Source organism: Onychostoma macrolepis, chromosome 22 (assembly GCF_012432095.1).
Source record: "Onychostoma macrolepis isolate SWU-2019 chromosome 22, ASM1243209v1, whole genome shotgun sequence".
In the NCBI taxonomy this organism is placed as follows: domain Eukaryota; kingdom Metazoa; phylum Chordata; class Actinopteri; order Cypriniformes; family Cyprinidae; genus Onychostoma; species Onychostoma macrolepis.
The window spans coordinates 37,361,856-37,386,114 of record NC_081176.1 but is presented as its reverse complement, the minus strand read 5'-3'; the positions used below and the strand labels follow the sequence as shown (position 1 = coordinate 37,386,114).

Here is a 24,259-nt window from a genome sequence, read left to right as displayed (position 1 = left end):
TTGGTTGATTATATAAAATATTGCGTCTTCATTCGAGACATTTGCGTTATATTATCATATCATCCTAGTTTATATCAGATATACAAGATCGTTTCTTATTAAATATTATTTATTATTATTAAGAAAAAAGTTGAGGATTTGGAATTAGCCATGACTGGTTGTGATTCGCGCCTGGACGAAGTAGAGAGAATCTGTGAGGAACTGCGCTCGGATAACAGATTTCTTCGTGCTAAAGTAAATGACCTGGAGGGCCGTTCACGTCGGCTTAATTTGAAATTTGTGGGGATAAAAGAAGGAGCGGAGCAAGGTCATCCCACGGAGTTTGTTACCGGGCTGATTTCTGCGCTATTCGGCCAAGACAAGTTCCCGAAACCTGTCAAAGTGGATCGCGCCCACAGGTCGCTACAACCGAAGCCTACAGATGACGAGAGGCCGCGTCCGATTATTGCGAAGCTGCATCATGACCGCGACAAAGAACTGATCCTTCGTCTGAGCCGTGACAACGCTCCGCTGTATTACAAGGGGAAACAGGTCCACATCTTTCCGGACTATACAGCGGAGGTGGCCTCCAAACGTCGAGCATTCGGACCAGTGCTGAAAGTTTTGAAGGAAGCGGGGGTGTCTTGTTCTCTTCGCTTTCCTGCAAAATTGCGAGTGAAATTCAAGGACTCCATATCGATTTTCGATTCACCAGAAGAAGCACGAAAATATGCGGATTCTCTTTCCAACTAATGATTTCTCTTTAGAATCTGATTTATTGTGAATCTGATTTATCGTGTTGTTGCATTGGCCTGATTAGGGCGGATAGTCAAGTTATTCAAGTTCATCCTCGATTCTATCGGAGTTTGACGGTACTTGTTTCTATGTTTGGAATTTTGTCAGCAGTAGGGGAGGGCGATTGAGACTTTTTTTTTCTCTACAGCTTACTGAGTAAGTCCCTTTCTGTTGTTTTGTTTTTTCTGCTTTTGCTCCGCTACCTTCCTGGTGATGGGTGAGTTTTGCCGTTTCAGTTGGGGAAACGGTGGTGGGTGGGGGGTGAGTTTTGATGGGGTGTACAGGGCTATTTTTATAACTGCCTTCTTTGATTTGTTACTGGTGATATTTAAGTTCAATGACAAAGGTTGATGCTTATAGTTCTGATGGGGGGACCAATGTCACATTTGTATCTTGGAATGTTAGAGGTATGGGGCACCAGATTAAAAGAGGCAAAGTATTTGCTCATCTTAAGTCTCTTTCTGCTGATATTATTTTTTTGCAAGAGACGCACATTAGACCAACAGAGCAGAGACGCCTTAGATCTAACTGGATCTCGCAAGTATATCAGTCTTCTTTTTCCTCAAAGGCCAGGGGTGTTGCCATCCTATTTCGTAAAACTGTCCCATTTCGTTTGTCTACTGTCATCTCTGATCCTTCTGGAAGATATATTTTAGTATCTGGTCATATAAATGCATTCCCAATTACATGTGTAAATTTATATGGTCCAAATTTTGATGATCCTAACTTCTTTAGGAAGATTTTTGACTTGCTTTCTGACCCCAGTTCTACTAATTTAATCATTGGTGGTGATTTTAACTGCTATCTTGATGCTTATTTGGACCGCTCCTCCACACAGGCCCCTCACATTTTACGTTCAGTCAGTACTTTAAACAATTTATGTAAGTCTTTCAACTTAATCGATATTTGGAGATTACAACATCCATCCGACAGAGACTACTCCTTCTTTTCGCCTGTGCACAAATCATATTCTAGAATCGATTATTTTCTTATTGATTCTAAACTCATTTCGAACGTAACACAGACCAAGTATAATAATATTATAATTTCTGATCATAGTCCGCTTATGATGGTGGTTAAGCTTTCTGTGTCTCAGTCTAAGTACAATTGGCGTTTAAACCCCTGTTTATTCTTGCAGGAGCAATTTCACACATACATCTCCTCTCACATCAAGCAGTTTCTTGAATTCAACGATAAAGGTGATGTGTCTGACTCCATTCTCTGGGAGACTTTTAAGGTAGTGTTGCGGGGGAATATAATTGCTTATGAATCGAGCAGGAAGAAGGAGAAACGTAGAAGGCTTGCCGAAATTGAAACCTTGCTTCCAATCCTGGAGAATACCTATAGATTATCTAAATCTCAGTCAGATCTTAATGTTATGCTAAAACTTAAATACGAGTATAACAATATTTTGAGTGAACAAGTCAGTAACATGATGCTCAAAATAAAACGTAAGCAGTTTGAGATGGGTGACAAACCTGAAAGACTACTTTCTCGGCAGTTAAAAGGCATACAGGCCAATAGAGCTATTTTTCAAATTAAATCAGACTCAGGTGTGTTATTAACCAATCCAAAGGAAATAAATGCTCGTTTTTTGGAATTTTATAAACATCTTTTCACTTCAAAATGTAACGTGCCCATTTCAGAAATTACAGATTTTCTTGATACAATTGACACTCCGAAGCTTAGTGAGGATGCCAGAAGCGATCTGGATAAAGAGTTCACTCTGGATGAAATTCTGAAGGCTATTAAGTCTTTTCCAAATGGCAAGGCCTCAGGTCCTGATGGGTTTTGTATTGAACTCTATAAAGCTCATGCAGATATTATTGCTCCTCTGGTGCTGAGAATGATAAATCATTCTTTTGAAAATAAACAACTTCCCCGTTCTCTCTATGAAGCGAACATTTGCTTATTATTGAAAAAAGACAAGGATGATACTGATCCTTCTAGTTATAGACCATTAAGCTTGCTTAACTGTGATCAGAAGATTGTTGCTAAAGTGTTGGCCACTCGTTTGAGCAAACACATGGCTTCATTAATTCATCATGATCTGACTATGTTCCACTTTATCGTGGGACTAGGCAGGGATGTTGCCTTAGTCCCTTGCTATTTAATTTGGCTCTGGAGCCACTGGCTATAAGTATTCGGCACCATGCCTCTATTAGTGGCATTACAATTGGGACGGTAGAAACAAGGCTCTCTCTATATGCAGATGATTTGCTTATATTCTTAAAAGATGCTGTCGACTCTTTACCTCCTTTAATGGATTTGATAAAAACATTTGGTTCTTTTTCTGGGTATTCAATTAACTGGAATAAAAGTATATTTGTTCCCCTTGGCAATAATTTTTCAACAAATTTTTTAGAGTCCCTCCCTTTTAAAATTGTTCGTGACCATTTCACATACTTAGGATTGGTTATTCCCTTAGATCCAAAAGATATATTTAAACTTAATTTTAGTGCTGCAATAAAGAGTCTTAAATCCACCATTGAAAAAGGGAAGCTTTTGCCTTTATCTTTAATCGGCCGGGTTAATGCTATAAAGATGGTGGTCCTTCCAAGGTTTTTATATCTCTTTCAGAATCTACCCATTTATCTTACGAAATCATTTTTTAAAAATCTAGATTCTATTATTTTCCCTTTTATTTGGAGTTTTAAGACTCATCGTATCTCTAAGGCACACTTACAAAAATCTAAAGAGATGGGGGGGCTGGCAATGCCAGTTTTTCAACATTATTATTGGGCCGCAAACGTAAGGGCTTTGATGTACTGGAGTATTGATTCGCCCAGTTTGAATGGGAATTCAGATTTTCCTACATGGATTCACATGGAATCTCAGTCTGTAAATAAGAGCTCTCTCCCTGCCTTATTACTTGCCAGTTTAAACGCCCCTTTAAAGAGCATTTCTAAAAATTTTGTAGTACATAGCTCTTTAAGAATATTGAAACAAATTATGAAATTTCTTGGTATTACACAGCCTTCTCTATATTCCCCCATCTGTAAGAATCACAATTTTACACCTGCTCTGAGCGAAAGAATCTTTCAATTGTGGAATAATAAGGGTCTTTCTTCATTTAACGAACTATACACTGATGGTCACTTTGCCTCTTTCGATCACCTGCTAAGTAAATATGGTCTTTCTCACTCCCATTTTTATCGCTACTTGCAGACTCGGCATTATGTTCAGCGAGCTTTTTCCGATTACAGGATCCAGCATGAAGAACACCGGTTCTATAAACTAGTGCGACAAGCACCGGATACTAGGCATATGGTTTCGCAATTTGTTTCCCTCTTCTCATCGCAGTTAAACATGTCTTCTGATTATCTTAAGGTAGCTTGGGAAAGGGATGCTAGCATCAACCTATCTAACGACCTCTGGTCTGAAATCCTGCAGAGAATTCATAGCTGCTCTATCAATGCAAGACTTCAATTAATTCAGTTTAAAATTGTACACAGGCTGCACTATTCTAAAGTCAAACTCCACAAGATATACCCAGCAGTGTCTCCAGTTTGTGATCGATGTCAGGGCGCAGAGGGAACGTTGTCTCATTCTTTTTGGTTCTGCCCTAAACTTCATAGGTATTGGCAGGATATATTTTCTTGGTACTCTGCGGCATATAACCAGGCTTTCTTGCCTGAAGTGGAATTGGCCATCTTTGGTTACTCTGACACGGTTTCATCTTTGCCTAATTATTTGCAGTTGGCACTAATGTTGGGCATGGTGGTGGCCAAGAGAATCATATTGAGGGAGTGGAAATCCACTGCTCCCCCATGTTTTCAGAGGTGGCTGGCGGAGATGGCCTCTGTCATACACCTTGAGAAATTACGGTTTAATGAATCAAAGTCTCTTAAAAAGTTTTCTAAGATCTGGGGTCCCTTCCTCCAACAGCTAAATAACAGTAGTACTTAATTTTTTGTAATTTTTTTTTTTTTTTTTAATATATTTGTGTTATAGTGGTTTCCATGCGGATTTCATCTCCCCTTTTGTTTTGTTTTCCTCTGTGTTTTATCTTTCTCCTTTGTAACTATTCTAGGCCCTTATGTCATTTGTAATGTAGCCTGCCCTTTTATTTTATTATTTTTTTTTTATTTTTTTTATTACTATTATTATTATTATTATTATTTTTTTTTTTTATGTACTTTGTTTTGTGTTCTTGGTATGTTGTTGTAAAATGTTGTTGTTATAAAACTAATAAAAAGCAATATGGAAAAAAAAAAAACGCCGGTGTCAAAGCATTGGGTCACACTTTATATTAGGTGGCCTTAACTAATATGTACTTACACTTAAGAATAAGTACAATGTACTTTTTGTGTTCATACTATTGAGGTGGGATATGGGTAAGGTTAGGGACAGGTTTGGTGGTATGGGTAGGTTTAAGGGTGGGTTAAGGTGTGAGGGATGGTTCAACAGTGTAATTATAATTGTAAGTACAAAAATGTATTACAGATGTAATTACATATAGGTATTTTTAAAAATATAAGTACAATGTAAAAACATGTATGTACACAATAAGTGCATTGTACCAAATGATTAATTTAAATGTAAGTACATAGTAGTTAAGGCCACCTAATATAAAGTGGGACCAAGCATTGGTGTGGACAGAATAAAAAAGACATGAATCATACCGCCTTTCGCTTAAAAGACTTACCAACTGTAAGTCGTTTACCTAACTATTGTTTTATAGTATTTGATAAATGTTTTATGTATTGAAGCGGCTGTTTAACAAGTTTGAAATGTTTTAATGTTCCTGTTTAAGAGTTTTATATTCAGCATACCGTAAATAAAGCGGTTAAATGAGCACGTAGTATTGTTTCAATTAATTCCATAACAGTACGTACTTCAGCGGTTCTTTGTGCGATTTCATAATAAAAGCATCTAAATTGTTAACAGACTATTATCTTTTATATTAAAGCTTAATAAAACCGTTAAGTAACGCGCAGTTGTGTAAGACACGAACCAAAACATTACGTTATTATGTTATCGATCCTTTTACACATATTTTGTGTACTATCGATTTTAAGAGTGTATGGTTTATCGTTCATGCAGATTATGTTTTAAAGTTGTTAAGACAAATCGATGAGTGTATAAGCCGGTTTATTCTTTCTACACACTTATACTTCAGACATGTAGAACATATCAGCGTTTACGTGTAGGCTACTCAATATTGGTCGGTCTGACTCGTATCCGACATGAAGGATCGGTGAATGAAATCATGACCACAAACAGGTTAAATGAACAAAAGACAATAATCACTAATACGAGTTCACGCAGTTAACTTTATTTGAATGTTTCACTGATATAAAATGACCCTGAGTTGTTAGAAAAGAAGTGTATACTGACATAAGTGCGAGATGACGTAAGGATCCGATGAATCGGTTCGTTGAACCGAACTGTGGAAAGAATCGATTCGCGAAATGAATCGACTTTGCTACACTAACAGAGCTCACAAAAGGGGTTTGTAACATCACAACACAGAACTTAATATTCTTCACAAAAAGTGTGGACATGCGTGTCTTTTTATATAGGTTATCTGAGCGTGCGTATAATCAGTAGTCCGACGATTTAGAGATCTGTCGCGTATGACCATTTTGGTATATGCATCCCCGACGGCCATGTTTGTAGTCTGAGGTGTATGCTGGGTGTTGTAGTTCCCTGACCTGAAAGTCTACAGCGCTTGAATGAGATATTATTTACACGTGTTCAATTTAACATCTTTGTAAAAACAAAAAGAATTGTTAAAACATATTTAGCCTAAACAAATATATATATATAAAAAGAATACGATATACTTATGGTAAAACAGACTTGACGCGTATGTTGTAATGGAGCACCCGTTGTTGTGTTATTTCGTGAAATAGCTTTAGGATTCGGTTGTGTGTTCTTGAAATCAAATCTTAAGAAAAAGTCAGTCAGTCCTGCTGCAGGTGTCTGAATACCCAGTCGGTCTTCATCGTGAAATTATGAACCCATCGTCAACACCATTCTGGAGAACGTGTGTTGTGTTAGACTGTTTGCTTCACGACCCTCCCCCAAGTTCATTGTGTTCGCTACCTCTGCATGTCTTCATCTAATTGAACGTGACCGGTATTTTTAACACCTGTTAGCTCACGCCTATATTTTCTAGTTTCATCATAAACTAGGTAAGCAGGGACTTGTAATAATACGTCGAACATCTGATAAGTTGGTCAATCACACATCCAGAGTTTTATCTTACTGCGGTGCTATAATATAAATTTTCCAGTTTTTAAGTTGTCTAACAAGAGTCTCACTGTGTGCGCGAAAGTAAAATACCTTTGGCATTTTATCACTGAACGCGTGACAGATGATGAGGATATTGACAGGCTACACCATATGATGTATATGCAGACGAATATACTTTACCTAAGTTTAGTTTCTGTTCAGATGAAGTAAAGGTGTCACTTTTCAAAGCATACTGTACAACACTTTACACTCATTTGCGGCGTAACTACAGAGCATCTAGTTTACAGAAGCCACAAGCAGCTTATAATGATGCAATGAGAATCTTACTACGTAGGCCTAGATGTCATAGTGCAAGTGAAATGTTTGTGAGTGCGAGAGTAATCACTTTTAAAACACTGTTACAAAATCTTATGTATAGTTTTATCTGTCGGTTTAATGCTTCTAAAAATGAGATTATTGCGGGTTTATCAGATATAGGGGTTAGTACTACACGGTATCAGTCAAAGTTGTGGAGACACCGGTATTGCTGTATTTTGTAACTCTTTATATCTGTGATAGATGCTATGGGTTGTATATGTTGTCTACTGTCTTTTTTAATTCTGGACCTTGAGTCTGTAACAAAGTTTGATTGATTGATTGAATACATTTGCTGCAATGGTTGTACTTGTTGTTAGAATGTTTCAAATTGGATCCAGGCTTGTTTTATGATCGTACCGTTGTTTGTCAAACTAGTCTTAAATGATATTGTTCACATTTTAAACAGGTTAATGACCTCTTTCAGCATCTATAGTTGTAATAATGAAAAACATAACTCCGTTATAGGGTTTCTAGATGATAAAACAAAACTTAAGTATGTTGTTGGGAGTTTGTGGGAAAGCCGTGTGCGTGCGTGAGAGAGTTTGAAAGAAAAATGCTTTAGGTTAAAGTTAAGATTTTACTACAAACTATAAACATTCTAACTTAGAAACACAACACTATTTTTATTTTTATTTCCAACAAACCGGTTGTTATTTTTTATTGATTAATATGATAGAATCATGCTGAATTTACAAGGATGTGTATTTATACAATAATGTTTCATGTACTCACTGGTTACTGTATACATATTCAAGAGAGATGCATAACCTCAGTTGTTTTAATCAATCTAAAGTTTTTAGTCTGTCATTATAATATCTTAAATGAAAAGTCTTCCATACATTCTATTTTCATCTGCCCCGGGACTTTTAAACTTTTTTTAATAGTAATATTGAACTTTACACATATTTTACACACGCGTAACATGCATCTTAACACATGCTTATTTTTTCATTAGAATTTTGCACATACCATAACTGTATGTACATAATTGTCTATATTATATATTGCGTTTTTGCTATTTTGTACATTGCCTATTTGTATATTATTCTTTTATTATCTGTGTCCTGTCCTGTTGCTGTCTTTCTGTTGCACTGTGGAGCTTCTGTCGCTATAACAAATTCCTCGTATGTGCAAACATACCTGACAATAAAGCTCATTCTTATTCTGATTCTGATGTCATCACAAACCGTAAGACACATCAGTTTGGGTGATAAGATGGAGTTATCAAATATTTTATTGTTGCTCTATTATTTGATCAAATCTTAGTGAAATAAAACTATAAAGAGTCAATTGTTTTTATTTTAATAAAATAAAACATTATAGTGTGAAAAAATAAATGTTGCATTTAAACAGCATGGTTAATAATACCGTTTTTAAAGTGAGAAAGAAAGTCTAATCTGTTGTAAAGATGAGGCATTTGTTCCACCTTGTTTAAGACACTATTTTGTTGTAAACAACCTTACAACAGCTAATTTTAGTCTATTTTAGATCTAATTCATAAAGAAAAACCTCTGTAAGCGCATTGCATTCATCAGAGGATCATTTGACAACTTCGGTTCCTCATCACGGTTTTAGGTGTGAAAGATCTAAAATCTACAAAACCTTAAATTATTTGTTAAAACAAAAGTTACATCATTGTTTAATCATACTGTTTTCCATCATCTTGTAGAGGTACCCTGTGTGATGCTAAAAGTTTTTATTTGTAAAAGTGTATTTATACGACATCGTAAAAGTTTAAATGTTTAACTGCAGGGGTTGTTTTAGTGTGTGTGTGTGTGCGTGTGTGTGTGTGTTTGTTTTTCATGCAGTGTTTGTATTTTATTATACTATTTTTAACAGTAATATTGAACTTTGCACATGTTTTACACATACTTAACATCTTAACACAATTGTATCAGTAAGATATTTGTCACAAACCGTCAGACACATCAGGCGAGGGTTGATAAGTTGGAAAATCTAAATTGTCATAAAGAAAATCTCTGTAACTGCCTTGCATTCATCAGAGGTTCATTTGACTGCTTCAAATCCTTGCTTTAGAGCATCATGATTTAGGTTTGAAAGATCTAAAAACTTATTTGTTAAAACAATAGTCATATCATTGTTTAATCGTACTGCTTTTCATCATTTTGTAGAGATACCCAGTGTGAAGTTTTTTATTTGTAAAAGTTTCGTATGAAACATCATACAAGTCTAAATGTTTAACTGTATAGGCTTGTTTTAGTGTGTGTGTTTGTTTTTCATGCGAGTGTTTGTGTTTTATTATACTATTTTTAACAGTAATATTGAACTTTGCACATGTTTTACACATACTTAATATCTTAACACAACTGTATCAGTAAGATATTTGTCACAAACCGTCAGACACATCAGGCGAGGGTTGATAAGTTGGATTTATCGTTTATTTGAATTATTTGATCAATTCTTAGTAAAATAAACCTATATAGACCAGTCTTTTTATTTTAATAAAATAAAACATCATACTTTGAAAATAAACATGCCGCATTTAAACACCACGGTAAATAATACAATTTTAAAGTGAGAAAGAAAGTCTAATCTGTTGTAAAGATTCTGTGAGGCATTTGTAGTACCTTAGGAATTACTTTTGTTGCGAACAACCTATGACAATTAATTTTCAGTCTAATTTAGGACTAATTCATGAAGAAATTCTCTGTATTCATCACAGGATCGTTTGACTGCTTCTAATCCTTGCTTTAGAGGTTCATGTTTTAGGTTTGAGAGATATAAAAACTACAAATCTTAACTTATTTGTTAAAACAATAGTTATATTGTTGTTTAATCATGCTGCTTTTCATCATCTTGTAGAGATACCCAGTGTGATTCTAAAAGTTTTTATTTCTAAAAGGTTTGTATGAGACATCATAAATGTTTAAATGTAGGGGATTGTTTGCGTATGTTTGTGTTTATGTTTGAGTATTTTTTTCCTAAACTATACCTAAACTTTTAACTTAACCAGTTATGTGTCATATAAAAGCTTCAAAAGGGCACACATCCTTTGACCGGACAGTGAACTTTAAGTCTAAACTTTTGACAAAGTTCATACTCGCAGGTGCATGTCATAAAATGGTTAACATGTATGTGCTTTGATCAATGAACAGAAACGCCAAAGTTTATGATGCCAGATCCCCTCAAAAACTCATTAGATTGCAAATGAGCTGCGTCTCCAGAAACACCTTTAGATGTTTTACAGCAACTCTCTTGATCTGATACGGACGCGTCAGTAATTATACGTCCAGACACGCTGTGTCATTCTCATTTCGTAGCACTGCGTGAGATGAAATATTTACAATTCGTGCGATAATGTAAAAAGTTTAGGCGTCTAATTATGGCTGAAAACTCCAAAGACGTCCGAAACATTTGCTTTCATTCCGGTTTCCGTTCACATACGTGCTTATGCGTTTGAACCGTTATAGCAGGCTAGAAAGTTTAAAGATTGACAAAAATCAAAGAGTAAATAAAGGTATTACTAAATTAAGTGCGAATAACTAAACTAAAGTAAATAAAATAAAATACCCTGCGGCTTAGGTAGGCCTACTGTTTGTTTAAAAGGTAAAAACTAGACTAACCTAATTTTAAAATGAAAAGCTTTAGGATGAGTGCCGAATTGTTTAATTAATTAAGAAATGCTAAAGATTTATTAAAAATAACATTTGTTCTAATGTTAAAACATTACTTTAATTCTTTTAAATCTTTGCATCGGTCTCTCCTCACGCTGTTAGGAAGGCGGAAGGCGTGGTCTGGACTCAGCGGCGTAAACTCATTCTGAGTTTTGACGCTAGTGTGTGATTATCTGCCGGAGGCTGCCTAAGATAGTCTGCACTTTTTCTTTTTTTCTTTATTTATTTTACATCACAGTTATTTTTTCTCTTTCTTTTATTTCCTAACTTGTAACAAGATTTTGACTTTTTACTTAACGTTCGCTTCAGATACTTTTTTGTTTTTTGTTTTAGAATACGGGTAAGATAAGTCAGATCTATTTGCTGTAACTTGTGAGAAAAGCTACCTTTTAATCTGTAATGATAGAACGTTGTAAACGTTCGCTTCTGATGCTTTTTTTGTTTTGTTTTAGAAGACGGGCAAGATGAGTCAACTATATTATTTAGCTTTGTAATGTTATGCTATTGTTTTAACTAAGGTGTCAGATGCTTTGTTTGTTTTAAATAAACAAACACGCTCACTTCTACTTCTTTTTATTTAACTTAAAACGTTTTTAAACTAGTTAGAGTTCGTTACAACAACACTAGCAAGTCGTTGCTCATTTTACGTATGTATTTTGTTGATATGTGTGCGTGAAAAACTCTAATAAAAACTTCCCTTTGTCCCGTTTAACACAGTTTCACAATTTAAAGTTTAAACACATAATAGTCTTCAATGGCCCACACAAAAACACGGTTCCCAAAACATTCATAAATACCTTAGGATCACTGGACAGTAAAAACAGATGCTCATTTAGATGGGTGGGGGCACGGACAAAACAGGTGTCCAGTTTGGGTGGGAGGGAGGGGTGGGGGGTCTTATCTTTATGAGAGGTAATAAATCAAATTTTTTGACATTACGTGCCCTGGGATCTCTCTCGTATTGTTTAACACCAATTGAGTTTAGAATGTCTATAAATGCTGATCCCAACGAATCTTTTTCATTATCAACATGGATATTAAAATCATGAACAATTAGTATTTTATCTGCAGTCAGCACTAACTCCGATAGAAGATCAGAAAATTCTTTAATAAAGTCTGTATGGTGCCCTGGTGGCCTGTATACAGTAGCCAGTACAAACATCACAGGGGATTTATCATTAACACTTGTTTCTTTGGATAACGTTATATGAAGCACCATTACTTCAAACAAATTATACTTGAAACCCGACCAGTACTTCCAAAGCAGTATCTACAGCCCTCACATTCTTACTATCCTCAACTAAAGTTTGGATGCGTGTCTCTAGTTCTAAAACCTTCTCTGTCAGCCTAACTATTTCCCTGCATTTATCACATGTGAATCCCTCGCTGCTGACAGAGACAGATAAACTATACATGTGGCAGACAGTGCAAACAACAATGGCAGGAGAAGAAGCCATTACTCACCGTGATTGATGAATGATACCAACTTAACTTACCACTTACCACTGTTGTTTGATGAGCTCGTGAAAAACGGAGCGAGAAAAAAGGAAACAATAATAGGCGCGAATAGAAACGCAAATGGAACCGAGAGTGACAAGCTAACCTACAACAAGACAAACTGACTACAAACAATTAAAAAAAAAAAAATATATATATATATATATATATATATATATATACAAATTATATGCACAGTAGAGTATTGTTAAAATACCTCCTTGGTCAGTTCCCAAGTCATTTATTTTATTAGTTTATTTAACAGGGACGGTGCACATTATTAAACATTACTTTAAATGATGCAGAGTTAGCCAAAGCCTGTTGCAAACTTATATGAGCAGCCAAACATCCATCCATTCATTCTCCACGCTGTTTATCATGTGTAGGGTTAGGAGAGGCAAAGAAAATACAACAAGTATACTATCCCTAGCATATATAAGTAGATGCAGAGGAACCAAGAGTAGAGCCCTGCACGGGCCTAAAATTTAGGCCCGAGATGCTCAGGCCCTAGCCCGGCCCGTGTCCGACAGCTCATCAGAATTCTCGGCCCGAGTCTGACCCGAGCCCGTCTTTTTTCCCCCTTCTCCCAAAACAGCTTATCTACTACTGTTTCAGCTATTAAAATAGTTCAGTTTTGTATGAAATGGCAAAGTGATTGTATTTCGTTTCGTTATTTTATTAAGTTAATTTAGAAAAACGTTTGGAGCATTTTTTTAATTTGTTAAATGTAAGTTTTTGTTTTTTAAAGTAACGACCAAGCGGCCAGCGGCAGACAGCGAGTTGATCATAGCCTATGTTTGATCAATTTAGCTTTCTCAAATCATCACGACTTCTCTAAAATTAAATCTATAATTATTGTTACATTCCAGCTCCCAAAAGGGAGGGGAGCATGACAACCCACTGCTCGTGCTTGCCAATGCCAGCAAAGGAGGTACGGAGTCGTAGTACAAGAAAAGGACACAAAAGGCCAAATACCGTAAAAACAAAGCTTTTATTTAGCCACGGTAATAGTATAAATAATAAACAATAATAAATTACTGGGAAAAGGGGAGGGCTGGACGGACCAAAGCAAAAAAAAATAAACAAGAAAAAAAACCCCACCCCTAACCTATAATAACCCCCAATAAAAATATAATAACCTCTATCTGGCACACGATCCAGGCGCCCTAACCAAACTTACAACTGGTGGTCCGCCCAGGTCTAGCTGGTGTTTCTAGACAGAGAAATATTCCTACGGGTGATGTATACCCCGGGGTAGCTCTTATCTACTCCCCGACTCCCTATAAACAACAGAGAGAAGAAAAATAATAGTTAACACAAATTATTAGGATCCATAAACAAACAAGTTCTCCGTCCTGCTGCTTCAAGTTCAAAAAAATAGAACACACAAAACAGTTTAAACAGTTTAACAGGTTACTAACTCACAAAAACAGTTTAAACTATTAATCAAATGTTAATATCAAATATGTCAGAAGATTGTCTAAATGGCATAAAAATCCCACACAGGGTACAAACCAAACCAACAGCAGGAACAGAGAGAGAACTGATCAAAAACTGGGCTTTTAAAGAGCCCAGCCAGCTGCAGCCACTGACGAATGGGCGGAGTTCCAGGTCCCAATCAGCCGTTGAACCACCAATCAGCTGCCGGGACAGTCACAGAAGCCACATTGCCTGATAAAACAAACACAAACACACACCATAAACAATAACAAAACAAAATGTCTATAAAACGAACCCAGAACTCTGGGGACGTAACATATAAAACAGCTCCACAATGTTAGCTTAAATGCTTGAGCTAGATGAATGTGCACTGATGCATATCCAGTAGTTTGTGCGGAGAGTGGAAGCTGAAGCTTTACAGGACCAACCTGATCTCACAGAATTCCGTGCAATGTTCACGGACTTAATTAACCTCTGAATCTGTGGTGGCATCACGGAATCGCCGAAAATTCCGTGATGGGCTCACAGAAGGCATCAGCCGTGGTCCATGCACGGATTCACTGGTTCAACGTAAAAAGAGTGACTCCGATGCAGTTATACTTTCACTGGAGTACCTGACCCCCCCACCCCTAACCTAAACCTACCCAGTTCTGAACAATAATGACGATAAATGTCCCAGTATCGCATCGGCATATTGATGCTAAGGGTTTCCGTGCGTGGAGCATGGCTAATGCCTGTCACTGACTTACATTGGTATCACTTCTGTGAGCCCATCACGGAATTTTTTCTGTGAGCCCATCACGGAATTTTCTGCGATTCCGTGATGCCACCACAGATTCGGAGGTTAATTAAGTCCGTGAACATTACACGGAATTCTGTGAGATCACGTTGTACAGGACGCGTAAGAACGATTACTTGCATTGGAAACATTTCAAAATACGCTGTCATTTTTGCTCATAAAGGTAAGAGTAAAAGGCTACGTTGTTCGGAACTATAAAGGGTCTACTTTTATTTGTGTGCACTCACAATATCAACAAAACATGCTTTTATAAAAAAAAAAAGAAAAGAAAAAAAAAGCAGTTTCGGTTTTGAGCAAGCGGAGCGCTTCTGAAAAACCGAAACACAGCATATAGCCTACTTGCCTCACTGACTTGATAAATATAGTATCTATAGAAAGCTTTGAATTACTACTTTACTACTTTAAAACGAAATAATTCGAATCGAAAACAAAAACTCTTTCATTATAAAATCCCTAAAGATGCATTTCTCTCTAAAGGCGCATCCAGTGAGGAGATGGCGAGTCAGGATCATCATCAAATGCATGGCTGATCAAAAATGCAGCTTTTCCCGAAGCATTGGGAACTTTTTGTAACTCCATGCTCCAACTTCTTCCTGATGCTCTGCATGGTCACCTGTATGCTAATGTGTGCGTATGCATTGCGTATTGCTTAGGTGATGTATAATATTTATAATATAATCAATATTTAATGCAGTAGCCATGTGTGCTCTGCGCGTCTATGGGCACAATAAAAGGAGAGAAGCTAAATGAGCCCGAGCCCGACCCGAGCCCGATCTGTAAAAAAAAAAAAATGACCCGAGCCCGGCCCGAATGGACTCAGCGTGTCGGGCTCCGTCGGGACCCGACGGGCTTGCAGACCTCTAACCAAGAGTCAGCTTCAGAAACCCTCCTCCTCCTCCACAGACTGACACCAGACATTAAGTGAAAATTCTCTGGCCTATACTGGAGCGTCTACTCAGAAGGGAGAGAGACATAAGTGAGAATCTGAAAAGACAGAGAGAGATAACAAAAGATATCAGAAAGATCAACAGGATATTGTTCATTAATTTAGGTGACCAGTTGGCATGTAAAAACCCCACATTGTTATAAATTTCACTCTGCAAAATACAAAAAAGGTGTTGCTATATAACTTTATTGAAAACTTGTGCTTCAGGCAGGAAAGCAGCATAAACCCAAATGTGCCTCATGTACTTCTCACAAGCCGTTTCTAGGGAGAAGGGTTTCCTACAGTAGAAAAGATTTCAACAGAGAAAAAATAACCGTTTTATCCTGTCTTTCTTCTCCTCTTTCTCCCCTTCTTAATTTAACTCTTTCTCTAAAACTCCATGCATTGATTGGATCTAAAGCCAAGATTTCTTCTGCATCTTTCTTTACATCTCAGGTTCTGCCTCATGTGTGAACAATTTAGCTGGCTAGTGTTCAGATGTTGAGAACTGTGTTAATGGAGCTCATATTTAGACAATGTCATCTTGCTTGTGTGCTACACAATGAGTAAAACAACTAATTTTTATTTCAGATTTAAAGAAATGTTTAATAGATGTTTAACTTGTGTAATTTAAATGGATTATTTTAGATAACCATGATCATTGTCTTCTTTAAATTCCAAAAACATATTGACACAGATGACATTGGATTATGTCAGGAGGTCTTCTGTTTTCACTTTCTTTCATATTGCTGTAACAAAATGCAACAGTTTTAAAGAAGGAAGTGATTGCATTTTCCTCACTGATCTGGTAAGTGTTACCACAGTCTAACCCTTCCTTGAATAAGGGTTGATGAATACACAAGGGTTTAACAGGACTACCTTAAAATGCCACAAGAAAGTCAAGAACCTAGGAAAGAATATATATTAAATATTTCAACATTACATCGTCATCATAACAATGCTCTCAGCTAGAGTGAAAACTTTGTAATTACTTGTAGAATTTGAATGCACAAGTTTGTTTCCGTTGACTCGGAGCCATTACAGGAAAGTCCAGTGTTCCATGTAAGGCTGATCTCGCAGCAGGAACGCGCTGGAATGCACTGCACAATGATAGCACTACACAGAACACAGCGTCTCTCTCTCTCTCTCTCTCTCCATCCACAGCAGAGCTGCAGCCAAAACACATCCTCCTCACATCCATCCAGAGCTGTCTGCTGTGGCCGGGCCTGTTTCTCCTCAAACCAAGATTAGTTTTCTCCTTTTGTCCACTTGATCAAAGCACCGTTTAGGTGGCAACAATACAGATTACTCAGTTTCAGGCTTAGCGTTCAGTCAAATGTAAGCCTCATTTATCCCTTTGCCACATTGTCCTGTGCGCATTACAAAATATTTTGTCATAAGCCGGGGCCGTGCAGACTGTGTGCATAAAGACAAATTGTCTAGCCTCTCTCACATGCATCATCTCTATGCGTCATCTGGGTATACGCCTGGAATTTACTGCATGAATTGGTGCAGCCCAATATTCAGTTGGGTTGTTGATTGTAAGAACTACTGTAGTAGAGAATCACAAAGCAGTGAGTGAGTGTGCTTCAAATACATCCATACTTCATGGTCAGTGGAGCGCATTCAGAAACACTAAAACACTTCATTGCCTCCCTAGTCAACACGTGAGATCACGCGGTGATCACAGTGACATCACACCATTCTCATACGGTGATCCTCACAGTGTGAGTAATATATGAGCTCATTGAATGTGAATTCAAAATGTTGAGCAGGTTGAGAGGAGGCAGTTCAAATACCAGTCACCGGGGGACATTCTACTTCCTGTTTCTCAACACTATCACAGAGATATCACAGTGCTCTCACATGATGAGCTCACGAGTACACACCCAGCTAACAGATTTCTGTTATAAGATACAAGTGAAACATACAACTGACTTCCAGACACAGCCTTAGATGAAATCAACTGAAATAAACGAATCACCAGCTTCACTCATTATTAACCAGACTGACTTTATTTCTGTCAGACATCTACAAAAGTGCTTATTGAGAATCAACAGAGATTTAGATGGTTTTATTGTTTTGTTTAACGTTACCATCGTGGCGAGTAGTGTTTGCTTTAGTTGGGCTCTTGACCCTTGACTTTATAACATTATATTTTTTGGTGCTGCTGTAACTGTATTTGTGAAGCACATTTGTTATGGCAAGGAAAACCGAAAAGAGACTGCAACCAGGTCATATGGGTTTGTTATTGATGATAACTGCACAGTCATCACCTAGATTCAGTATGCGGTCTTGGTCTTGGCCTAATGGTTGGAGTCAGATTCATAATCCAAAGGTTGTGGGTTGGAGACTCGGGCTGACAGGGATTGTAGGTGCGGGTAGTGAATGTCCAGGTCTCTCCACCCTCAATACCATGACTGAGGTGCCCTTGAGCAAGGCACTGAACCCCCAACTGCTCCCCGGGCGTCACAGCATAAATGGCTGCCCACTGCTCCGGGTGTGTGTGCACTTTGGATGGGTTAACTACATGGCACAAATTCCGATTCACGTCACTTTCATAATCATTTATGAAGAATTATAAAAGCATAAGACACAAACATTATTAACTACTCTGATTCTTGATGTTTCTCTTTGTGTTTAAGTGAGAGTGTATGCATCTCAACAATGGTGACAATCAAAAGCTTCATGCTGCAATGCATGCTGGGTACCTAGTCTCTGTGCAGTGAGTGCACTTTAACCTCACATTAGTATGAGCTCACAGTGAGGGCACTGTGAGGTTACACTTTCAGCTCACTGTTACCTCACATTGTGACCTCATCACGAGTATCTTGTGAGATCATGGTGACATCACAGTGAGATCAAATTGTTGACTGGGTCATTCATTCATACATTTATTCATTCATTCACTTGATCATGTGCGAAATGTAATGTTAACCAGAAAAGGCATACACCAGCTTTTTGGAAGTCACTGCAACAACAGAACTGAAATTATATCATGTTTATCAGCAGCACAGCATATGAGTAAGAATAACGCGATATCTGCCTTTGATCTTGTTGGAGAGCTCAGAACTGTCCATCTTGACTGCGCTTATTTCACTCCTCCCCTCACTGCAGCCGCCTACTCTCGCCTACATTTCAGGCGAGGCATATCTCAAACAAGCCTAAAGTTAATTCCAGGAACTACTCTGGTTTTTCACTTGGTTCCAGCAAGGGTTTAATTATTGAGCTCTAAAACTCCTCATTTGTAAGTTACTTTGGGTAAAAGCATCTGCTAAATAGTGATAGCGAAGTGAAGCGTTCTGAACCAGCGAAGCTTTCAACACAACTGTATCGGAAGAAGGTTCATTACTCTAAACCTTTTTTAAAACAGTTTATGCTGTGGCCATCTAGTGGTCATAAAAATAAATAACACCTTCCAAAGTGTTATGTTACATTACAGCCAGTGGTTTTACATCTGGTTCTACAACTGATTCTTTGTTTATTATATTTTATATAAATAATGGACATTGTCAAAGTCATTCATTTGTGTTGGTGTACAGGCACTAAAATAGGTAAAATAATTATTAATTATTATTGTAACTCTGCCTTGGTCCTTAGATTGTTATTTCATGGCCAAATTCCATTTTTTAACTCAATATATAAATTATGATAAAAAACAAAAACAAACAAACAAACAAAAAAAAACAATGCTAACACATTATAACGTACAATAATGTAAAGGAAACGGTGCTGAGGTTCGCTTCGTTTGAACCAGATACTGAAGCAGTCACATGGTTTTCAGGTGAATGAAGCTTCAGATGTCATAGATCACGTGCTTTTCTCAAAATGAATCAAGCTCCGATACAGTGCTTCAATGTGAAATGTTTTTTTTTTTTTGATACAAGCTTCGAAGCTTTGGTGTTGAACATAACATCACTACTGCTAAATGAATAAATGTAAAAGTAAAATGTGCTGGGTTTGACTGAATTATAAAAGTAAAGTAAAACAAAGTAATGCACACTGTAGAGAAGCTCAACTGATTGTATAAAGTTTCACAATTTATGTTCACATTAAAAACAGAAAGACCCATTAACTCTTCAAAGTAAAAAAAAAATATATATATATATATATATATATATATACAGTATATACAGTGAGGAAAATAAGTATTTGAACACCCTGCTATTTTGCAAGTTCTCCCACTTAGAAATCATGGAGGGGTCTGAAATTGTCATCGTAGGTGCATGTCCACTGTGAGAGACATAATCTAAAAAAAAAAATCCAGAAATCACAATGTATGATTTTTTAACTATTTATTTGTATGATACAGCTGCAAATAAGTATTTGAACACCTGTCTATCAGCTAGAATTCTGACCCTCAAAGACCTGTTAGTCTGCCTTTAAAATGTCCACCTCCACTCCATTTATTATCCTAAATTAGATGCACCTGTTTGAGGTCGTTAGCTGCATAAAGACACCTGTCGACCCCATACAATCAGTAAGAATCCAACTACTAACATGGCCAAGACCAAAGAGCTGTCCAAAGACACTAGAGACAAAATTGTACACCTCCACAAGGCTGGAAAGGGCCACGGGAAATTGCCAAGCAGCTTGGTGAAAAAGGTCCACTGTTGGAGCAATCATTAGAAAATGGAAGAAGCTAAACATGACTGTCAATCTCCCTCGGACTGGGGCTCCATGCAAGATCTCACCTCGTGGGGTCTCAATGATCCTAAGAAAGGTGAGAAATCAGCCCAGAACTACACGGGAGGAGCTGGTCAATGACCTGAAAAGAGCTGGGACCACCGTTTCCAAGGTTACTGTTGGTAATACACTAAGACGTCATGGTTTGAAATCATGCATGGCACGGAAGGTTCCCCTGCTTAAACCAGCACATGTCCAGCCCGACTTAAGTTTGCCAATGACCATTTGGATGATCCAGAGGAGTCATGGGAGAAAGTCATGTGGTCAGATGAGACCAAAATAGAACTTTTGGTCATAATTCCACTAAACGTGTTTGGAGGAAGAAGAATGATGAGTACCATCCCAAGAACACCATCCCTATTGTGAAGCATGGGGTGGTAGCATCATCTTTGGGGTGTTTTTCTGCACATGGGACAGGGCGACTGCACTGTATTAAGGAGAGGATGACCGGGGCCATGTATTGCGAGATTTTGGGGAACAACCTCCTTCCCTCAGTTAGAGCATTGAAGATGGGTCGAGGCTGGGTCTTCCAGCATGACAATGACCGAAGCACACAGCCAGGATAACCAAGGAGTGGCTCTGTAAGAAGCATATCAAGGTTCTGGCGTGGCCTAGCCAGTCTCCAGACCTAAACCCAATAGAGAATCTTTGGAGGAGCTCAAACTCCGTGTTTCTCAGCGACAGGCCAGAAACCTGACTGATCTAGAGAAGATCTGTGTGGAGGTGGGCCAAAATCCCTCCTGCAGTGTGTGCAAACCTGGTGAAAAACTACAGGAAACGTTTGACCTCTGTAATTGCAAACAAAGGCTACTGTACCAAATATTAACATTGATTTTCTCAGGTGTTCAAATACTTATTTGCAGCTGTATCATACAAATAAATAGTTAAAAATCATACATTGTGATTTCTGGATTTTTTTTTTAGATTATGTCTCTCACAGTGGACATGCACCTACGATGACAATTTCAGACCCCTCCATGATTTCTAAGTGGGAGAACTTGCAAAATAACAGGGTGTTCAAATACTTATTTTCCTCACTGTATATATATATATATATATATATATATATAGGGAAGTTCACATATTATTTTTATATGACATTTTATTTATAAGGGTCATTCCATGAAATCGGTGCCTTTTGCATCCCTAAGAAATAATCAAACATAGATTTAATATAACAATGAATAAATTTGCAATTTAAAACATAATGATACTATGTATTCTTTCATCAGTATTACATTAAAAAAGTAAATTAAATAGTATTTTAAATAATATAAATAGCATTTATGCTGATTAGAGTAAGGTTTTTGGCCTGTCCCTCACTATGATTTTTCTTATTCAACATTTAATTTGCAAAATGAAGGCAAAATTAAATAAAAATCACATTTGTATATTGTTTAAAATATAGTCTCATTGTTAAGCAATGTTTTTGGCACAAGTATGCACAAGTATGCATTTTTTCTATAAAACTTAAATCTTTAATCTAAAGTCCCCTGATTTCATGTCAATCCTGGTACCCTCATCAAAAAACCTTGTAAAATAATCTGTAATTGGGGACACTTATTTTCCAGCGATATCGTCTACACGATTGCACAGATACTATTTAAACTGAACTGAGCTGGACGATGACATCACTGAATTCAATAATGAAATGCCTTTAACTGAAAATTGACTGTTTAATCTTGTCATTTTACATTATTGACACTATTTTCCTATTCTGATATTGGAAAGTGGCTTTGACACAATCTGTATTGTTAAAAGCACTGTATAAATAAAGGTGAGTTTACTTGACTTGACTAATAAGTCCACAAAACAAATGCCAAATTAAGACCTTACAGCTCACAGTGCATGTCAGAGCAAATGAGATTCATGAGGTCAAAGGAACTGCCTGAAGAGCTCAGAGACAGAATTGTGGCAAGGCACAGATCTGGCCAAGGTTACAAAAAAAATTCTGCTGCACTTAAGGTTCCTAAGAGCACAGTGGCCTCCATAATCCTTAAATGGAAGATGTTTGGGACGACCAGAACCCTTCCTAGAGCTGGCCGTCCGGCCAAACTGAGCTATCGGGGGAGAAGAGCCTTGGTGAGAGAGGTAAAGAAGAACCCAAAGATCACTGTGGCTGAGCTCCAGAGATGCAGTCGGGAGATGGGAGAAAGTTGTAGAAAGTCAACCATCACTGCAGCCCTCCACCAGTATTATTACCAGTTTATGGCAGAGTGGCCCGACGGAAGCCTTCGTATATATTCGTATATAGTGAGACAACATCCATTGTAAGATAGAGTTTGTCACATTCCATATCGGACTTGGACTTTACGGTAATAGAACATATATCACAGCTTTGAAGGGGAGGTGACATGGAACACCGACTTTTACAAAGGGAATGCAAATGGGTTTTTAATTTGAGATCTTTATATCCCCTTGGTATGAATGAGGAATTCGTTTTGAAATGATTAAGATCTATGGATAAACTATGAATGAAGAAAAACTTTTGCATATTATACAGTATATTTATATTTATACAGTATATGTATAGGAATCTATTTAGGTAAACTTGATATTTTTGTGGCTGCGCATATATTATGATGTCCATGGTGAATATTAATGTTTAAATGGTTGCAGGTGTTCACTAACTGATGTGGCACTGAGGAAGAGCTTTGTCTCGTTTGTTCACTTTTGTGCACTTTTCACTGTTTTTGTACGGTTTCTAAGGAAGCGTAGAATAAAGATTTTTTGAGGAGGTTTAAGCCCTGCCATTTACCGTGTGCAGATTTTAATTTTTGTTTTGACCATGTTTTTTTGGATCTAAGCACCGGACTAACTGTATGATTTGACATTGGGCATTTGGCGCTGCTCCTTTTCTGTGACTAAGTAGAAATATCTGAAATCTCATCACTGTCAGTGGAAAAACATTTCTCATTCATAGGCCTGTTATAAACATCTGTCAGACAGTTTTTATTTCATTGTTTTGTTTGTCTCTGAGTGACTTTAAAGGGCAACTTTCAAAAAAATAATTGAAATAATGAAATGCTTTTGAATTGTTTAATTACAGACACTAAATATATAAAGATTTATTATGCAGTTATAGATGAAACAGTAATGGATTGTCGAAGATGATCAGTGAAATTCAAACAGGGTTTATTAAAGAACACAATTATACTCGGAGTAATGCAACAGTGTGTTAGAACACAATCAAGACCAGACAACTAAAGTGAACTTGCAGAGAAACTGAAATACAGACCAAACAAATGAAATAACGAGTAACACTTGAGCTGATTAAATGAATTACCATGAAAACTAAAGATTGGCTGGAAAACTGAACAAAGGAAAACATGTGACTGAAGATTACCAATAGAAGTCCATGAAAACCAAACTAATACTCCATGATGAAAATAACTGTGACATAGATATTGTTTTTGGATTAGATGGTGGTTTACCAATAGTGATTTGAATGTGAAAAAGCAAGAAACACTATTATACATACATTAATTTCAACAGTTATTCATTTACACAGAACATTTGATACAGAATAAAACTGTTTACTAATTACTCAAACAAGTGAAGTTCAGTAGTACAGGCAACTGTATTAATGTCCACCTTTCACTATTGAAGAACATACCAAAAACACAATCTATATATAAGTCAGCGTTCAAGTATGAAGCTTATGAAAGAAGAACAAACTACAACATTTTAAAACCATACTTAAAGATCAATAAACGCTGACAAACATGTTGACAGACTTAACAGTATGAGTCTTTTTAAAGATGTTAATATCAGATTGAAGTTTCTTCCTCTGTTACGGTGTACTGACCTTCAGCAGATGAAACTGTGAAATACACAAATTATTGCTTCCATGAATGACCATCATCTGTTGAAAATATTGATATATATAATATAAAGAGACAAACAGTAATGGCATGTCTATCAGTGAGGGAATACGTGAAGCGA

General features: G+C 37.0%; 1 protein-coding gene across 1 annotated transcript in view; it reads right to left on the bottom strand.

Moving 5' to 3' along the window:
- Window positions 1-23,432: 23,432 nt before the first annotated feature.
- The window catches only part of LOC131531177 (Fc receptor-like protein 5), a 76,358-nt gene continuing 75,531 nt past the window's right edge, over window positions 23,433-24,259 (bottom strand). The window contains exon 18 of the mRNA XM_058761753.1: window positions 23,433-24,137. Within this exon, the coding sequence (XP_058617736.1) occupies window positions 24,085-24,137 (53 nt within the window). The 3' untranslated portion in view covers window positions 23,433-24,084. The remainder of the gene's footprint in view (window positions 24,138-24,259) is intronic.